The 20,336-nt window shown below is 40.8% G+C and overlaps 1 protein-coding gene across 3 annotated transcripts in view; it reads right to left on the bottom strand.

Annotated features, from left to right (window-relative positions):
• Positions 1-448: 448 nt before the first annotated feature.
• Positions 449-20,336, bottom strand: part of LOC124304626 (ephrin-A5) — a 440,201-nt gene continuing 420,313 nt past the window's right edge. For 2 of the 3 annotated variants that reach the window (XM_046763106.1, XM_046763105.1), the window contains 4 exons: positions 5,936-6,077; positions 5,080-5,380; positions 4,507-4,821; positions 449-2,579 (listed from right to left, as the gene is read on the bottom strand). In XM_046763106.1, the coding sequence (XP_046619062.1) occupies positions 2,404-2,579; positions 4,507-4,821; positions 5,080-5,380; positions 5,936-6,077 (934 nt within the window). In that variant the 3' untranslated portion in view covers positions 449-2,403. Of the gene's footprint in view, positions 2,580-4,506; positions 4,822-5,079; positions 5,381-5,935; positions 6,078-8,323; positions 8,451-20,336 lie in introns of those variants that run through there. The other variant, XM_046763107.1, reaches the window with a different exon arrangement.

Below are 20,336 nucleotides of genomic sequence, written 5' to 3'. Positions count from 1 at the left end.
TTTCTAAATGAATTTCATTTCACTAGTATGTATATAGAATATTCTTAAAGTATAAATGTATGTACCTAGGTATGTGTGTATGTATGTTTGTATGCATGTATATGTTATATCGTCATATCGAATGTAGTATTTTTCGTAGAATACTAATTATACGTATGTATATATTCAATATTTAATATTCAATTATTAATCATAGATAATAAATATAATACAGATTTATATGTATATATATATATATAGATATCGTAGATACGTATATATATATATATATATATCCAATAGTTTAATATGGTACAACTATGATACAAAATTTTCATCGGTGATGCTGCTGCTGCTGCTGCTGCTGCCATCCCCTCCTCCCATTTCACTTTGTTCATGATTACATTTTGTAAATTCGTATCGCGTCGTGTGATATCAGAGATTCATTGTTAAATTATTTATTATCAACTCTTAAAAGAATCTTTTTTTTTTTTATTCGTTGACAGTTTTGTCAATTCTCTCTAGACTCCTTTCGTGTAACTTTCGTCGTTTTTTTCTTAGATAAAGTGTATATTATGCATTATAGTTGCACAGAACTTGCGGACAATATATGTAACAATCAATTACACATCACGTACTACGAGTTATTTCATTGTCACCGTTCCGATTGCGGAACATTTCACGTTGCGGCCATAATTATTTCTCTCTCCTCACCCTCTCGCCTCTTTTCTCCACCGTTTTACTCTTGTTACTCTATTTGTATGTTTTTTACCGCGCATGTTGGCCATCGCGAATACATATACATATATTCGTCGGGGGAGTTTATTTACACGCGTGCTTATTACAGTATCGTTTTTTTTCCGATTTATTTCTATTTCATTTCCATCCGCACCGGGACTCGATTCGTTGTGACCGAGAGGTGAAAAACGATTGTGTGAAAAAAAAAAAAAAAAAATACAAGGAAACTGCAAAACTATTACGCAGTAAAATGAAACCGAGAGAGTTGATCTAACGAAAGTCCAAATATATAATACATGATACATATAGGTATACATCACTGCGTATATATGTATATATACGGGTCCCAACCCTACATTAACACATACAATAGTGTAATATATGTGTATATACATGTATGCAATATTTATCTACATATTTACCTACATTATACACATAGAATAATTCGTCATACACACAAAAACCGTTCTCGTTTTACCGCGGAAAAGCAGAGAAATCTATTTCATGCAGATTCCTGGCCTCCCTATCTCTTCTAATCAATGTACATACATAATTTTCGTTCATTTTATTTGTTAGCTTGGTTGAGTGTAAATTTTTTTTTTTGTTGTTTTTTTTTTTCTTCTTCACATTTCTGTTTCTTCAAATATAAATACATATAATACGTATATACATCACACATGTATATCCATACGCATGTATTTCTTTTTTTTTTTGTTCAATATTCAATAAATACCTAAGGTCGTCGGATTTGTTATAGTAAAGGTTCATGTATAATTAATAGGACAACCAACAAACGGCTACAATCTCAGTAGTCTATGATATCGATAATAATAAAAATAACAATAATAGTAATTGTAATAATAATAATAATTAGGTACCTATATATGTGTATGTATACATATCTATAGTTTATATACTGCGCACACATATTACGATTGATAACATGTGCGTGTATGTACATATACGTATATGTATATGTATATATATATACATATATAATATTATTTAATAGTAATATGGCTTTCATTTTTTCTCCGTTATTTTATGTATTACATCGTTGTCCTTTATCTCCATATTAATTTTAATCAGTGTAAACGGTTTCTTTCTCCCTCTCTCTCTCTCTCTCTCTTTATCTCTCTGTGTGTGTGTGTCTCATCTTCGTTATATCCCCTTCTCTATTTATCCCTATCTCTGTCACATCGCCGCGTGCCGTCTTGGTTGCCTGGAATCTAGATTGTTTCGTGTCCGTAAACGAGGGGGGCGGGAGGGGGGGGGGGTGCGTCATGGGATGGAGGGTAATTGTCCCCCGTCGTTGTAATTTCTCTCTTCCTTTTTATCCCGTCATAAATATCGTCACAACGATTCACCTTTCTTTAATTTTTTCACTCGTTTTTTCTTTTCCCTTTGCTCTCCTTCGACCACTTTTCGTTTCAAATTCGGTAGGGTTTTTTTTTTCTTTTATACACGCCGCGCGTCTCCCCGCGGCAACGGATCGCATATATGTATATGTATACATACGCGTTATACACATACACATATGTATTTACATAAATTAATTAATTAATTAATTATCGAAACAATCACAGTATAGGTAAGAGGGGCGGCGCACATTTTGCTTTCCTATATAAACCGCTAATTCCCGATGCAGCTTCTTCGCGCAGATCCGCTTGCTCTTGTTGCACTTCTTCACCGAAGCGGTATCGCCGGTATATATATTACGGGCGCGTATAACGACAGCAGCAGCGACGCCAGCGTCGCGACGCTACCGGTTATTGAAGATGATACCGAATAATGTCGAGAAGCACCGTTGTACGTAAGCTCCTCGTTCTTCACAACCTCGTTCGGATGGTTTGAATACTCCTCTGCGAAAAGGGGGAAAAGAGAAGAATATTGATTAGAATTCGATGTAACGACAATTTAATACAAAGATATTATTGACCCTTTCAAGACGGGAGAATTACAGTTCGTAACTCCTTTTTGATCGAATTATCAACCTGACTTCGAAATTACGGAATTTAGTACCGCGAATCCAACATGGCGGAGGGAAAGTATTCAAATGAGAAAAAAAAAAACGTATCGTCGTTCTAAACGGTTTTTTCAAGACGGCGAGTAAAGTTAACCTTTAGAACTCACGTGACAAGGTCTTTTGTGCTCGAGTGATTTCTTGTTATGTTTATATTTTGTAAACAAGAAGGCGCGCGGTTTCCTGGTAAATGAATGATTGAGTAAACTAACCATTGGATCTTCGACTGGACGCCTGACAGAATGTGTTCCAATTTTTTCATAATTTATCGAACACTCAAAATCGCCAAAATCAGGTTAAGATGCGAAAGACCCCATGTGACAGGGTTAGGGTTAGGAAAGTGTAATGTAATAGTGATTTGAGACAAAAATTAAAATTTTCCGTACCGTTGTGATGTAGCAACTAACAAAAGAATCATCATTCTGTAACAGTCATTTTGAATCAACTAACGTTGATTCTAAGCTCAAAGATAACACTTAATTTCATGAACAATGCTGAAATGACTGATTATCATTGTACATAAGGGAGGGTATACGGCACTATAACCCTTCTTGAAAGGGTGAATAAGGTTTCAAAAATGATCACAGCTTCCTCACTGTAAGAAATCATGAATCGGACGAATCAAAAGTTAGGTTAGGAAAAGACAAAAGAAGTATTTAATAAGACCGAGAACATGAGAATCGGATGAAAAATGGCAGAGTTTATTTATCTTAAGCGTTCTAATTACGAAATTTTTTCTTAATTAGTTGATAGCTTAGGCTACTCGAATTTGCTCAGATTCTCTTTTTCTAGTTTTTTCACGCGACCAATATGAGAATATTTACAAGAATCCATCTCATTTTCTCGAATATCATCGATGCGATTTACAATTTGTTGTAATGTGATCGTTCTAGCATTAAAAAGTATGCTGCGGTTAGCTAAGACTGATAAATTATTACGATAACGGAATAATTTCAAAAATATAACCTCAAACTCCGTCTCGCAGTGACATAAATATACAAGAAATCTGAGCCGATATTTACTAACCATGTCCAACCAGAGCACACTTTCCGACAGTGGCATGATCATTTTACGAAAACTTCCAAATCGATCCGAAGTTTTTATCGAAGATTATCCAGATTCTTGTAATAAACTCTTAATTCGGTCACGTAACGACAAGCTGAAAATACCTTGAAGGGTGGCTCGTTTTTAACTGTTTTTTTTTCTCTTAAGATGGTACTCGAAAAATTTGTGATAAATACTGGAAAAAACAATTGTCATAAGCTTGGAGAAGAAAGGAAAATATTTAGTGGTCGGTACCAATTATGGAAGTACTTTTTCCTTATTTTCATGTGTACACCTTACGGACTTAAACATATGTTAGATTATTTTTTTCGTTTCGTGGTCCAATTAATCATTCGCCAATCAACGGCAAACTGGGCCTAACAATTCCGTAGTTGGCTGTTCTCGTCTTTTACCCGAAAGAGGAGTAGCACACCAACTCAATGTCCCTATTTTGTTTTCAGTACTAATTTTTATAAACGATGATTAATTAGACTACATAATACGAAGAAAATAAACAACTATAAATATATGTATAAGTCCGTAAGGCGTACACATAAAAATAAATAAAAAATATTTCGATAATTGGCAGCCACCTCTAAATATTTTCCTACCTCCTGCAGGTTTTACGACGATTGTTTTTGCCAACATTTGGCACAAATGTTAAAACATGAGCTGCCCTGACCTTGATACTCTACGTCGAATTAACGATATGTGCAACTTACTGTTCTTCTTCTTCTGCGTCGACGTTGTCTTCGGTGGCGAGGACGACGGTGGCCCGTTGTAAAGCGTGGGCTGCTGTGGCTGCTCGGGCGGGTGGGGATGCCCTGGGTAAGGGGAGTTGGGAACGTTTTCCTGGAGGGTTGGGGGGACGATTGTTGGCTGCGGCTGATTGTGGTCATGATTATGGTAGACGTTGGTTCCAGGGTAGAACCGTTCGCCGCCCTTCATCACACTGGGTGGGGGAGGAACGAGTCCTGCACCTCCGGCCGTGCTGGATGAGCTGCTGGTCGAAACGGTGCTGCTTGTCACTGCGACGGCTGGGAACAAGACAACATGGATAAGTACTCGTCCACGGTTTTTACTCGAGTTGAAGTCAGCAGCCAAATTTTTTGATTTCATTGAAATAAGGTATTCAAGCCCTGCAATGACCGAAACCTTGTCAATACCCATGAAAAGGTGAGACTCAGAATCTTAGGCGTGGAACCTTCCAGAGCGATTTTACTATGTTCTCAAAAAGTTGGGTGCATTTAGCTGCTGGCATTGGATTCATGATTCTTTGTCGAACGAAAACGTACAGTTGTTGCGCGCCGAAGAAGAGGAGGATTGGTCGGCTTCGTTTCCGCAGCAGACCTTGAATACGACCTTCATGTTGTTGGTTGTGCATCGTCCTCCGATGCGTCTGTGCAAATCATCCTTAGACGATGTGCTGATGAAGAAGTAGTCTTTGCCGGCGTGGAACTCGAGCCCTCCGGGCTGCGGCGTAAAGGGCCTGAACGTTATCGTGAAGTACATTGTTCTGTTGGGCTTGTTGCATATCGCGATTATCCGCGGATTCGGATTCGTTATCCGACACGTCTCGTACTCCTCTTTTGACACCTGAAATTTGAAATTGACGCTGGAATTGTACAACGACAGATATCCACCGACTGCAGATGCAGACTTTGATCCGTGCTGATTATACACGAATTATTTACCCAAGAGGTGATAAAATTTTAGGAAAACTTCCTTCATCTGACAACGTCGCAACGTTACGAACCTCTGAGTTTCGTCAGTTCGTACATTGTTCAAGTATGTGATGCTGTGTGATATCTTGCATCTTTCGAAGTGATTTATAGATACTTTTTTACAACATAGAAAAAACACAGGACGAAAAAGACAGGCTAGAAAAATCGAAAATAGTCTGGGAATGACAGAATGCAACTCGTAGTGTAGATCATGTGTTAGGAAGACTGTTTACTTGAATTCTATTGGAATGGATCGGGGAAAATTGACTGTTTGAATGAGATTTACAAATTTTAATATTAAATTTCAACTAAATTACACACGAGTTGAAATTTTATTTTGGAATAACGTGCCACTGTTCTCAAAGGTACTTTTGAATGACGGACTTAGGAATCTCAGAGTTGTAAGTGAAGGTAACGACGAACTTACGTTGTAGATGATGTACTTCTCGGCATCATCGTCATACGTTCCGGGTGGATAAGCAGGACATATTATGTTGACCTGATCGAACTCGAACGCCGCGTTGTTCTTGTTCACGTCAATTATGTGATCCGTGTTGTCTATGCGGAATCTGGAAACAAAAGACGAAAGAGTATCAGATAAAAGCTCTGCAGGCCAATGTGAATGAAAGTCTGTGGGTTAAAACCGATCTTAGCATTAATACACGCGGTGACTCGGAATCGGCGGACTGCATAAGTGATAACGAAAATAGAAAATAAGAACGAACTAAATTTACAAGTAAAAAAAAAAAAAAGTTAAAAACAAGAAACATCAAGTCGGAGCGAGAGCGGCAAGATTGCTGCCCCTGAGATCAGAATATGGTACTGCTTCTTCTCCTTTCTACAACCGGTTATTTTTTAGCTCTCATTTCTTTTTCGCCGCTGTGAGTTGAGCCAAGGGTCCGGGCCCTTGGTCCTTGGACGTATGGGTATCCTGTAGTCGTCGGCGGGCACCCCAGAAATATTTTTTATTCCGGTTCCCGCACTTCACAGACGCGACGAGCTACGTCGCGGGCGGGAAAACGCCCGACTAGGTGTGTATACCCATTACACAGAACGTGTGTGACGAGGAACAATACGTGGTTCCTGCAGCGTCAGAGATAGGCAACATCAACAAGACCTAGCCGTGTACATAGCGTCGATATATATGTACGGCTGTTGATAAGATTATTAGGGAAGTACACGCGCATACGTGGAAAATACACTTCTCTCAACGCTGAACGGAAAGGATCCCACGTTTATCCTCGGACATGATTCGAATCACGTTTAACGTACTGCTTATTTCGTTCCTATACGTTGTACAAGGTTATAATTTCTTGTCAGGCAACACCGGATTGTTTGACGGTAAATACCGTTTGATGCTCGAAATGGCCATATGGAATTTCCAGAGTCCGAACGGCGGTCATGTTATCTCATGAAGTGTTTTCTCACAGCACATAAGCAAAACTTGTGTGGTTGATCAGTACCGAAACGCAGTTTTACTTCCAACCGTTGAATAGGTGCATGATAACGAAACACGGTACACATTGACAGTATTCCGGTTTTCTAACCCGAGAATGGTACACTGGAGTACGTTTGAATCCCACAGTGATTTAAATCTTTCGCCAAAGTAGGGATCGTTTGAAATTAAGTCGGGAACCCAACAATGATTCAAGTTGGTTCAAATTTTACAAAATTTTTCAATGATACCATCGTTTTCCTCATTGAAGAAAGAAGAAAATAAAAATGTTCCTCCATTTATACCAATGATAATCGTGATCGAACGCGCCGGAAACGTTTGTGCCCCAGTGTAAAGTAAGGTAGTAAAATAAAAAAAAATAAGCGAACTATTCTAGGGTTAACACCACTATTTTTCACAGTGGAACGACAAGGGAAAAAGGCATTTCCACGGTACCCTCGAAGGGTAGTAGGTCTTCGAAGCGAGAAGCATATCCGAGCTCATGTTCGTGGACGACCTTATCGGTTCAGATTACCATTCCAGTCTGGCCTAGCCTAGAGACCAGAGGAATATCCGGAACGTTGCTGTGCGTATATAAGCGTAGCTAGACAGCCAAGTTCGGCGGGTGGAACGGTGAAGATTGGGGGTATAAACAAAAAAAAAAAAAAAAGAACAAAACTCACGAAGGACCGGGAATTCTTTTTCACGCCAGAAATTCACCGGTTCCAAATTACCCGACGGTCACCTCGTTACCGGTACAGCGCGGACACAACCCGTACTTACCGTCGCTTGCAATATAGTAGTTAAGGTATTACCGAGCATGCCTATATTCTCTACTTCCGCAATGGACGCGGGGCTGTATCGCCCTGGAAGTATGCGAGGCACGTCGAACGGTACGTATATATATATATGCATCTCGGGACTCTCTCCGAATTGGTCGACCGGTCGTGTGGTATACGCGAGTCGAGTCAAGGAGGGGAACTCTAGCTGCCCTTCATGCTCGGAGAAGAGAAGAGAAGAGAGGCATTAGCGAGCAATCGCGTCGGTGGGCGTGTTACAGGTTTGAAAATTGGAAGGCTGAGAGGCTTTCGACAAATTAACGTTTCCCTATAATATCCGTTCTTGCAGTACTGCTCGTTCCGTCACGGGACGGGTTCGCCGTGCCGAATCCCCTCCGCATACCTCACACTGTGTTCAAGTGCATGTCCTGCACACGTGTGACATTATAATGTCCGCCCAATCCGATGACCGGAGGATGTGTGCAGCTGGGTGACTTGAAGGTATGTAGGTATATACATAACCGAGCGTCAAGGTGTGGGAAGGTCTACGGGTTTGTACGAAAGTTTCGTTTTGTATATCGAGACGCGTGTTGTAACTTACAACACTGCGGGATGGTCGATCATCGCCGCGCACCACATGTCCGTCCATCCTCCGTACCATCAGGGTACAATTTGGGTATGGGGAGTGTGCAGGAGCGTCCGTGGGTGTGTTCATGTTCAGCGTGTGTGCGCCGGGGAAAGAGATGAACGAACTGCATGGGGATACACACCATCGACGTTTGGGACTGGGAAGCGGCAAATTGAAATCTCGAAACGTGGGCGTGACCCTCCCACGGCCTCTGAATCCCGTAAAACTCCCCCGGGGTCTGTCGATGCTCGTGCAAGCGTCATTATCTAATTCGCCATACTTCGAGGCAGACCGATGCTCCTTATTTCTTTGTCATTATTGTTGCTCTTGCATTCTGATTTGTTTTTTTCATTATCCAAGCGAATCGCGAGGTAGAGGATGAGGACGGCGAAGAGGCGACGGTGGCAGGTAGGCTGGAAATAGGAGGCATCAGAGACGTCGAGGAACGCCAGCGTCGCGACGTCGCGAGAGGGATGGATCCCGTCGGGGAGACGATGGTGGGAGCGAGAGGGCACCGCTAAGTGGAGATTCTGGCATGAATATCAAAGCGAGCCGCGTTCAAAGACACGTGAAAGAGTAAAAGGTTAAAAGTAGCAAACGAATAGCGGAAAGTGAAAATAAAGAATGAACAAGAAAACCAGAGACGGGCTTGGTGTGTTGTTGGTATCGTTTGAGAAGGGAGAAAAAAGAGAAGAGTGAGAGTGAAAAGACGAATGAAAAAAAAATATATTGTCAACTTTCACACGCACACTGCACCGTATAACTATCGGCGCATTTCACGCGCGAGGTCCGCCATTTAGCGCATTTTTTAGGGCTTCTTGCGGATTAAATAAGTTCAGAGCGTAAGAATGTGAAACCGATGGTATAACGAAGCCGACAGTCGCTGCCGTTGTCAGATCGGCACCGAGATTAAAAGAACAAATATAAGAGTAAACGATACAAGAAGAAAGCCGATCATAGATAGGTTTATACACTCTTACAAGAGATTATACAACTACTTGTACGAGTCTCGTGAGTAATGTTTTGTGGTCAAGGTATGGAGCGTGATTCTCAATACATACATTACGGAACTACGTTCTGAACATTGTAACGCGAAGTGAAAATTTGTCCCGCTTCACAGGCGATTTTTGACGAAAAGAGATGCATGGATGGCTCCATTCCGTTCTCCTTGGGATGGCAGGTAAATCGTGAAGTGTCAGTCCCGTTTCGAATTTATTTTCCTCCTAGTCTGTGCGTCAAGCAAATCGAACGAAAAAGTTCTGCCCCTTGAGGATTTAGCTTACTTATAATAACCTCATAACGTATAATTACACACGTTTTTTGACAAGTGTAGCTTCTACTCTTTTTTTATACTATTGATAATTATGAAATTTTTAAAAGTATAATCGTGACGAAGCAAATACAAAACAAGAACGATCAATTCATCTCGCTGTCTTGTTTTGACCTTTACCGCCGATCCTCGTTAACCCGAGTTACACGGTGCAGACTCGCGTAAAAGAATCTAGAAAACACTACAGCTCATTTTTCACCAGGAGAGATGGTGCAAAGGGATAATATGCTGTATGTAAAGCGATCAAAAAGAAAAAAGGAGCGCCACAAGGAGAACTGTGAAAAATAAGGTGGAAAAGAAACCAGCTGATCGAGCGTTAAATAATGATGATCGTTTTTTGACCACTCATACGAGCCGGTATCTATATATATTAATCTCGTTAATCTTGAATTATCATCCGTGAAATTAAAAACGCGAAATGTTTTACAGATCCTCTGTTTATATCTATACACAGTGTAATTAGCTTCGTGAAGCATTTGCCACAGTATAAGGTATGTATAATAATACACAGTCTCGTGCCAATGTCAAGAACACCCTTGCACCATGTTATATTCGCGCATTGCAAAAGTAATCTCAAATTCGTCCGTTTGTTCTCACGCCATTGTTGAACCCTTAGACAAATTTTGATGACTTACAAACGTGATTTTCTGCGAATGCTTGAAATGTCTTCGTCAATTTTGTTCACACGATTTATCTCAACACGCAACGCAATAGCGGTATGTGACCATTTTCTACTTTGTTTGTAGTTTCTCAAATTGAACACAATGCGCGGGGCGCTACGGTTTCTTGTTACAGGCGTGGTTGGCGTCGTCTTACGTGTGGCGAAGAGTTATATAAAACATGATGTACCCGTGTGCGGGTTTCAGGCGGCTCCCTTTCAAGCTTTCGTCATTAGACGGGCGGCTGCCACTCCGTTGTTATTATTAGTTAACTTTAAATATTTATCATATTTCTTGGCTTCTCTCCCCTGTCACTCTGCTTCACCCCCTTCCTTCTCCCTTTGAATACATATGTACAAATAACGCGCGCATATGTATACGTAATACATAGATAGAGGGGTTCTTTCATCCACTGACTAGACACGGCCGACGACGAGACATCCACATGCAAAGTCATCCGATCCATAACCTCAACGACTTCATTCTCCCACACCCTAGGCTCCTTTTTCGTTTCACTGCACCGCAATATCCACTGGGAAAACAATTATTTTTGAACTACAGGGCTGTTTTTGTTACTTGATGACGTTTGCCGGAAATCTCGTGTAACGTTCCGTTCTGCACCGACTCAGAAAACAGCTAACAACACCAATAGTTCAAGCACTTTCACGTTCAGTCACAACACACTATCTTAGTCGCGTAGTGATGAAGAATTAGTTCAGTCGGATGTTTCATGATAACCTCAGGATTTCATCGGGATGTTACGACGATCGTCAGGACCTGATCTTGTTCACGGATTTCTCCTCTCAATGTTTCAAGCGACACGATAACTGCCGCATCTTCCTCCGAGTCGTTTAGTTTTCATCTCTCTTTGCCTCTCGATGAAGGGAAATTTTGCAGAAGCATAAGCCACGACTAAGATGTCCTCGTTAAGCTTTAGAACTCGGCCATTGGAGTTAAACAACCGACGTATGCATGTACGTTTTCATCTGGAAGCCGCATCTGCTGTGGCTGCGTACTACCAACCTATTAAAAGCTCGGCCGGTTGTGAACCGGCACTAAGATAAACGTGGGTGTGATGGTTGTCAGGTGTGAGAGTGTGTCTCTCCGCTCGTGATGCATGTGAACCATGTTGCCGCAGTCCAGTCCATGCACTTTCCTCTGAAACGAAGCGAGTGCGGCCGTGGGACTCGGGCACTAAAATCGGTGGACGAAGTGTCAGCTCAGCGGAAGATCAGAGATCAGAGATCAGAGGACCGTTGAAAGAAATAGTCCACCGTGCCAACCAACCTCCCATCTCCTCATCTTCCGGCTTTCTACATCTCTCGTTCCGTAACCAAATTTATCCTGTTTCATATGACAATTCTCGTCGACCGTCGGCTCGTAACTAGAACGCTGAATATCGGCGTCGACTTTTCAACCTGTTTTATGAACGCACTAGACGTATCATAATTGTCCGCATTCTGTACGACTCGGGGCTATTTTGCGCACTCTGCACTTTTCTGTCTTTTTGTTAACACCTTATTCAGGATTGGCCTGACTTCTCTCTTGGTTCTCCGCGAGGTTGTAACAACCTTGTTTTCATCACGTGTTGTACTCCGAGACAAAAAGTAACGAAGAGACTATACCTACTGCACGTTAACGTGATGCTTGGCAAGTGTTCACATTTCAAATAACTCCGCCCCGTTTTTCATCCCGCATTTCCTGCCCGTTTATGGATGTCGGTTTTTTGGTCAACATCGACCTGCCAGCCAACACGGTTAGAGGAAAAATTAATAGGTCCTTTCCACACAGCCGACAACATCTACTGTACATCTTTATACGTGACCAACAGGCGAAGGTGTGCATAGAATAGTTACCAAAAAAATCGAATGTAATTTATAGAATAAATTTACGGTTCCAGAACGTGTCCAACTTTGAGAAAATCTAAAGTCAATGGGAAATCACGTCATGCAGTAAGAATTCATTCCCACAGTCGCAAGGACCGTACAAGTTTCTTCAGCCGTTCGAGGAATTTGAGATCCCTGAAGGAGGCTTACTAGTGGATGCGAAGTGCGCGATCATCATCCGATGAACACGCTATACGTTTGACCATTTCGTCGAGGATCGGGAGAACTGACGGCGGAAAAGTGTGCTGTAGAAGGACGGCGAGTTTGGCTGCTGCAGACGGGGTCTCTGCATGACGAGGATTTGGGGGTGCCGATGAAAACCCTCGACTGAATAGAGCGAAGGAACAGAATGTATAGAAATCGGAACGGCTGGGTCCTAGCCAAGGTATACCATGAGAGAGGAGAGATGTAGAAGTCGGCCTCGAGGGTATTTATCCAGAGCTCTTTCTCTTTCTCCCGAGACATGTACATAGATATATCGGTGTATACGGACCTATTGGAATGGGCCTAACGGTGCCGGAGGCATTTTCTTTGTCCGAACCCGGCGGGGTGGTTCGGCTCGCACTAGCCCAGATACATCGCTTACCTGCAGACCGAAACCCTCGTCTTTTCTACGCCTTCGCAAGAATTTTCGTGAGCCGATGTCCCTCCCGTTCTGCGGGGTCTATGTCATCCGGACGGTCGAGCCTATCCTCCCGACATTTTTCGTAAATTACAGGTTGGGTGCACTTATGTCTGCAGCGTCATGACGATCATGTCGGTTCATCCCTGTATTCAGCCCGGCTCCAAACACCGGGTTTAAACGCACAGATCTACCTATCTCGGCTGTATGGAATGCTGCTCGTGCTATGGTAGACGATTAAAATCCCGTTGAGATCAGCCTATTTGCGTTATGGACTCGCATAACGGTCCCATAATTTACCCTTGGTGCGGAAAACACTGCGAGTGCAACATTTTCATCAGTTTTATGGTTTCTCAGGTGCTTTTGTGAGCTCAGTCAGATATTTTCCGAAGCGGATCTTCTGCCTGCAACATTCAGATTCATAGACGACCGACTTTGGTCAGGGTACGAATGACGCGGTCTTGATTCTCACAACATGGCAACTTTTCCGTTACCCGGTCAAGAGTTTCTCTTCCTTCATCCACCCGTAGATGTTATTCGACAATGAATCACGGAGAATTCGAGGAATCCGTTAAGACTTACAAGCAAAGTATCAAGCCTTCTGATCGTGGATTCTCATGAAACTTTTAAGTGTTTCTTTAGCCCTTAACACATAGCTCCTGATGGGCAGTTTCGTCTAATGGGTTCTCCCTCAATCAACCGAGAGCAGATCAGTTCACCGATAATTCTTTAACACTTTTCACTATTGCTCTGGAAGAATATATCTGATCACATTAGAATCTACAAAATCCTATCATTGAAACTTTATCGAAGAACAGTGAAATTAATATTCAAGGCACAAACACGCCACAGTTTAAGTTCTTCAGAGCATTTCATACATCAAGCTGCTAAGTTAATCGATTGCAACCGGAGTGAAAAAGGTCTATTAGATAAAACTACACATTGTGGACTCCACATCTTGGATCAAGTAAGAAACGGTCGGAGAAATTTGAGCAGAATCCAAGATCTATAAGCTTGATAGTGTCCGTGTAAGCTTACTTATGTCATGGATCCGCATAACGATCCCATCGTGTACCCTCGATGCGAAAACCCTGTCGATGACAGTTTTCCCTTCGTTTCATGTTTTCTCAGGGTCTTTTGTGAACCCAGGAACATCATCCGAAGCGTGTCGGTTTCCTGCGAGCTTCAGATTTACAGACAAGCGACTTAGCCAGGATCCGAAAGACGCTGTCCTGATCCCCACAACATGGCAACTTTTTCGTTACCGGGCCAAAAGTTCCTCCACCTCCTCTTTCCGCAGCCACACACGGCTTTCATTCGACAATGAATCGGAGAGAATTTAGAGAATCCGTTGTGACGCAGACGGGCAGGCAGGCAGGCAAGCAGGCAGGCAGGCAGGCAGACCTGGAGACCTTTCCGATTCCCCTCTTGTGCAAGAAGCCATATATTTTCAGTTTTAGTCCTCGAGAATCGGTGGATGGGATTCCCATCCATTGAATGGTCGGCAGAAAGGGCGGCAGCCTGCCTCCTCCTGGGCCCTCCTCCATCGGAAAGGTGCATCTTTCCATCCTCGGGGACTCGAACCGACCAAACGCCGAACGCTCGCCCTCGCAGGTATAGCGCACCCATAATATACTTACAGAGTGCGGGGACCGACTGCCCAAACGGGCCCCGAGGTAAAACGGATAAGATAGAATGGTGAGTGATTACCTCGCTTTGAGGGTATGAGTTCGCCGTATCGTATTCAGTCCGTTAATAATTACTCTCTCTCCTTCTCGCTTTCCTCTCTTTCCTCTCCCCCATAGGCTTCTTCTCTCTGTCTCGAGTAGCTCGTCGTCTGATCGCGACGGGCGCCGGTCTAAGAGGATATAATACATATACGGCCAGAAATGATTGCGGTCGAAATGTGCACACATACGTGCCCAGTGAAAAGAAATTGCCTGCAGATCATTTCATGGAAATGGATATCCCGCAGTGTGTGCCTGTGACCGATATATTATCGATCCGATCGATCGCCCTATTTTTCACCCCGCCATTTGAATAAATATTCGAGGAAATAAAAAATCTTGCGTATATCCTTTTCTTCTAGTCGATGTCTTACAGAAGACTGCAGAGGTTTGTATATATTATGATCACGCGCATGATATTTTCGCCGATGGAAAAAACTTGTTAATGTAATCGTATAATTAATTCGCTGCGATAAATTCTCACAACAGCAACGCTTATCCTTATATGATGCCGCAGTGGGTATAAGGTGTGTATGTATATACGTGCGGTCGTCGGCCGGCAGCTTTTTACAGCTATAATTGTTGCCTTGAGGGGCTCTCTTTACTCAAGTGATAAAAAAGAGAGAGGATATACGACGTTCGGGTTGTGCGCCGCTTCGGCGATTCACCACAAGAGGGTGAATTCTTGTCGCAAGTAGGTAAGTTAACAGTCCGACAGCTAATTACATAAATCTCAAACAAGTATAAAACCGAATCACCGAAAGGTGTTTATAAGCAACGAAATCTGACCATCGTTCTGACTACATAATAACCTAATCTGCGCATTGTTTTCAAGGAAATGGCGGATAACCGTTTCGATAACATAACCTATTCACTGTTTTCAAGGAAATGGTGGATAACCGTTTAGATAACATAACCTATGCATTGTTTTCAAGGAAAAAGTTGGATAATCGTTACGATAACATAACCTATACATTGTTTCCAAGGAAATGGCGGAGTAAAACCGACCGTGGCAGAAATTATCCGGACGACTTTGTCGATGGTAAAAAAGTTCGGCGTTACTTCTATTTTCGTGTGTATAATAACAGTGAGCGGTGCGCGTGCAGCTCACGCAACAAATATATAAAGCGTTAAAATGAAGACGGCAGGTGCCGCAGGTGGCCGTAAAACGCGAACCTGGTCACTAGCTGGTGGCGAGTGGATAAGGTGGTGAGTAAGAATAAGGCATGCATGCAAGATCATCGTGGGTTGCAGAGCTTCGGAGCTGTGCGAAATGCCTTTTCTACACAGGGTCAGATGCTGAGCTGGTCAGAAGTTATCAGCTTCAGCTTGAAATCTGTGTAATTTGACCGAACAGCTACAGGTAGAACGTATCCCGTTCTTTTGTGCGCAAGCTGCTGCTGCTGCTGCTGCTGCTGCACACGCACACGTCATTGGCGTCTGGATGCATGCGTGGATGTGTATTGTACCAACACGAAGTCCTCCTCTCGCATGTTTGCGGGTGCTTTGAAAGTGCTGAGAAGAATTTAAAATAAGAAAGAGAAGAGAGAACGAAAAAGAAAGAAAGAAGGGTGGAAGAGAGAAAGCAAAAAAACGAACTTAATTCGGGAGGGAAAGATACGCGAACACACAACTGTAAGCGGCCTCCAACTTGTAACATCATGGCATGCGTTGAGAAAAAATTTCATTCGTTATAGTTACTAGAAAATTATAATGAGGCTGAAGTTTGTGGCGTTATTGATGTAACGAAACATTGGTGGGGGGTGGGAGGATCACTATAATGCAAGTTTATCGTGATTTCGAAGTAGTAAAGTTTTCAAAATATCTATATATGTTTTATTTTGTTATAATTTAATGCATTTCAGACATTCCTCTAACTGCGAAATAACGATCGTTCCCGAATCGTAAATCGTTAGAATAACGTTACCAATTTCAGCTCCATAAATTATTGTTAAATCGGTATCGTTATAGTTGAAACTACGTTTAAATTATAAGAAAGTCAGGTACAAGTAACTCTTTTTAGTGCGATTGTAAATATCGATACTGTACACTTTGGTTATTGTGCAATATTCAATCTCTTTTTCTAGTTTATTACAGTTTTTCAGTCGAATAAGACCTCAACATCAATTTATTCATGAAACCGGTATCAAATTATCGTAATATTTATTTACTAGAAAATGTAGTACCAGTCATTATATAATCAGAAAGAATGGTAATGCGTAACAGATTTTCTGATTAGAGCTAAAAAAAAATTCGTATTCATTGAGTAACCAAAATTATATTCTTTCCTCTTCAGCGTCATGGAATATTGAATATTTACATTGAAAAATATTCTTAGGGGCTGAATTTTCTGATTTTATATACCCAGAACAATAAAGATGAGGTTGAAGTTTGAATGAAAAATTACTCCCTTATTGCAGTAATGATATATTTTTACGAAAATTCTATATTCTGCAATTTTACAGGATTGTTAAAATTCATTAAACCTTAAAATAAGAAAATTAACACACAGATTATAATTTGAAAATTAAACTTCTTCAGTTGTTTTCAAGTTGTCAAAAAGCGATTTTTCTATCAACATGGTCCGCTTTAAAGCCAGTAAGGAAACGTTCACAAACCACGTGGCTCTACTTTAAATATGTTTTAACCCTACTACGTCTATGCTTTTGAGTACTATTAAAATTTATTACATTACTAAATATTTTGTACCCTCCTTAAAAGCTCTACACATCTTACTGACATTGTCTTGAACTTTTTGCTTTGAAAACCATTCAGATTAAATTTCGCGATAAGCATGAAATAGCCTATGATATAATGAAATTGTGAATGATATTACACTTCTTGTGTACTTAAATTTAAAACTGAAATTAACTAAAATTGCACGAGTCTCGACAAAATGTACGCACGTTTAAGTCGAAACTGCCCATCCACGACGTGTCAGTGCGTGTCAGACAGGAAAACAAAACACTGCAGCGAACGTCAAGCAGGAGTGGGGGAAGTATCGAGTGCCTAGTTTGCTGCTCATGCGTTATTAGTCAATCGGCATCGCAATTTGGCGCGTTATTTAAAATTTCAAATTGAATATGACTAATTATATTGCTATGTTTTCAAGAGCCTTACAGAATATAAAAGCTACGTCGCCTCCTTAGTACCTCCCTCACCCTCACGTAGTACCTAAATAGCTTATTCTCTCCCCCTCGACCCTTCTAAATGAGCCACGTGGTTTATGAACGTTTCCTAACTACAACTTCATCACATGACATTACGATCTAATTTTTCGAAACAAATTTTTATGCATTATTATTTCACGACGCAGTGTGCAAATTGTGTACACCTAAATCTTTGAGTATAAAAACTCAGTGTCCTCGTCTTCCAGAGTGATGGAATATTTGAAAAATTTGTCCCGGCATGCAGGATCAGATGAAGCAGATGTCTAGAGTATTGAACAAGGCCGTTATCTCATACAGTCAGGGTTCCTTGATGATATTTTAATCTTTCTTTTTTTCATGACGGTTGGGTATACCTTTGTCAAGTTTGTAAAAATTTGGAAAACATTCGTCGAAAAGGTAACCGCGCAGGTAGAAATCGGCGCGATCAGTGTCCTGGTGAATTCCGATCCGACATCAGGGTCTGACTGTCCCTGTTTCAGGATTCTCTGGCAGATACGCTGTGTTATGTGTATACCTACAGCTATGTCGGGAACCGCGGAATTGCTTCGATGCGGTTAGCTAAAACTTTTCCGTGAGAATTGAACAAAGCTAAAACGAAACGAAACAAAACTAAAATAAACGATAAAGAAATAAGGGGGGAAATATAGCTGAATAAAATAGCTGCAGTTTGTTGAGAAAACGATCCTTTGCCAGATTCTACGAAGCTATTTTCGTTACACATAAAACACGCGTCTGTATAATATGTATAAAGTTCCTGAAAATTATTTTCCTCTCCAAACACGCTACAGAACATAAATTATACATATATTGTTAAAATTAAAACCACGTCGCATAAAAATGAATCAACGAACACCACGGTCCGTTAATTAGATTAATAAAAGTGCGGTAAGAGGATCGAGAAATGGAGAAAAAGCTTTATTCCGCTAATTAATTAACTCGTTCGCATAATAAACCGTTATACATATTTTATTATATAACTCGGATATTATTTTCGTCGTGAATAATTATCCCTAAATCATGAGGCATAATGGCACGAAATTATGGGTCAACTGTGCCTACGAATTTCACTCGGAATTTCATTAACTTTTTATCAACTCGCATTAGAACGCCAGACTGAAGTTTAAGAATCTGTGTTTAAAAAACAGGAACAATGATGAAATTATGCAGACAAAGAAACGGTTTCGTAAATATTTGGATACGGTTTCTTTCTCATTTTCGAGTAAATCCGGCAAGGCCAAGTAAATGGTGGTGATTGTTCAGTTCAGAGCAGCATTATTTGCCGTAACGAATGAATTTATCGGTACATGTAACGATACAGTTCAAATTTACGTCAAGGTGAATTGATGGCTCTCCAAATTTCGTTGGGATTTTCATTTATTAAAATTATTATTCTCACCTACTGGCATTTTTTTTTTTTTTTTTTACTTTTCATCACGAAACACTGCGGATCTTTCTACAAGCATTCTGTTATTATTATTATAACTACACGTTTCCAGACACGAAGTAAAAAACTTTTGACTGATATTAATCTTCTGAAATATATACAGCAGGTTGGAAATTACACAAAAACGTGTGATATTCGTGTACAAAATGCGAATGTTTAAGCTTTCGCTTATTATACCTGCACATCTACAAGCACTAAGAATTTTTCGCCTAAAAGATCAAAGCTTGAAGAATGACAAAAATTCGGCGAGGCACTCGTCCCTCTCCAGCTATTTTAACCTAAAAGGAAAACGACTACAAGAGAAAACATAGAAAAAGAGAAGAATGGGAGAAAAAAATATATCGCACAGTCTCGTCGCGCTTCGCACAGTGCAAAGTGTTTGAAGTGTTGAAAAAAATGACAGAATAATACGTGCTAAACTGAATCTTTAGATTGCTTTGTATTCTTGCTGTAAATTATCTGTGTTATACTCCAATTATTGCCAAACAGAAATTACACCTGTTAAAGTTTTTAGTTTATAATAAGAATCCTATAAACTAGTATAATCTCCAAACAATATGATCCACACTTTACAACCATCTTTTGAAGTAAAATTTCAAAACACGAGGTTAAAGTTAGTAACGCTGTCGTAGTGATGCATGTTTAGGAAAATATCGTTACTTCGTACCTTTATGACTGTCTGAAATTTACTAAATTATAATCAAACAACACATACTTATGTATATTTTGAGAAGCTAACTCCTTAAAAGTCATTCTATAATCGTACAGTAATGATTTTCTCACCTGACGTTACGTTACGTTAACTTTTATGAGTATGAAGTTAGTAACGTTACTGTAACGATACTTCGCATCTTCAGCAGGCGTGTCAAAATTTTAGTAAACCAGTATAAACAAAATATACAAGCAATTTGAAACTCCAACTCCTTGAAAATACATTTTAAAAATTGCCCAATACTGATGATTGTTTACTCTGTGGTTTCGTTACGTTAACGTTACCAACTTCAGCCTGATTAACTTTACTAGCTTCATCCTCATAGTAAAACGCCCCATTCGTCCATACCTTACACCATGAAAATGTGGAAAAAAGTAAAAATAAGGTGGAGGAAACTGGCTTTTGTCTTTTGCCGAACAGGGTTTGTCCGTCAGTG

The sequence above is a fragment of the Neodiprion virginianus genome, chromosome 5, assembly GCF_021901495.1.
Source record: "Neodiprion virginianus isolate iyNeoVirg1 chromosome 5, iyNeoVirg1.1, whole genome shotgun sequence".
Taxonomy (NCBI): domain Eukaryota; kingdom Metazoa; phylum Arthropoda; class Insecta; order Hymenoptera; family Diprionidae; genus Neodiprion; species Neodiprion virginianus.
The sequence above is the reverse complement of the archived record's forward strand: the minus strand, read 5'-3'. Positions and strand labels throughout refer to the sequence as shown.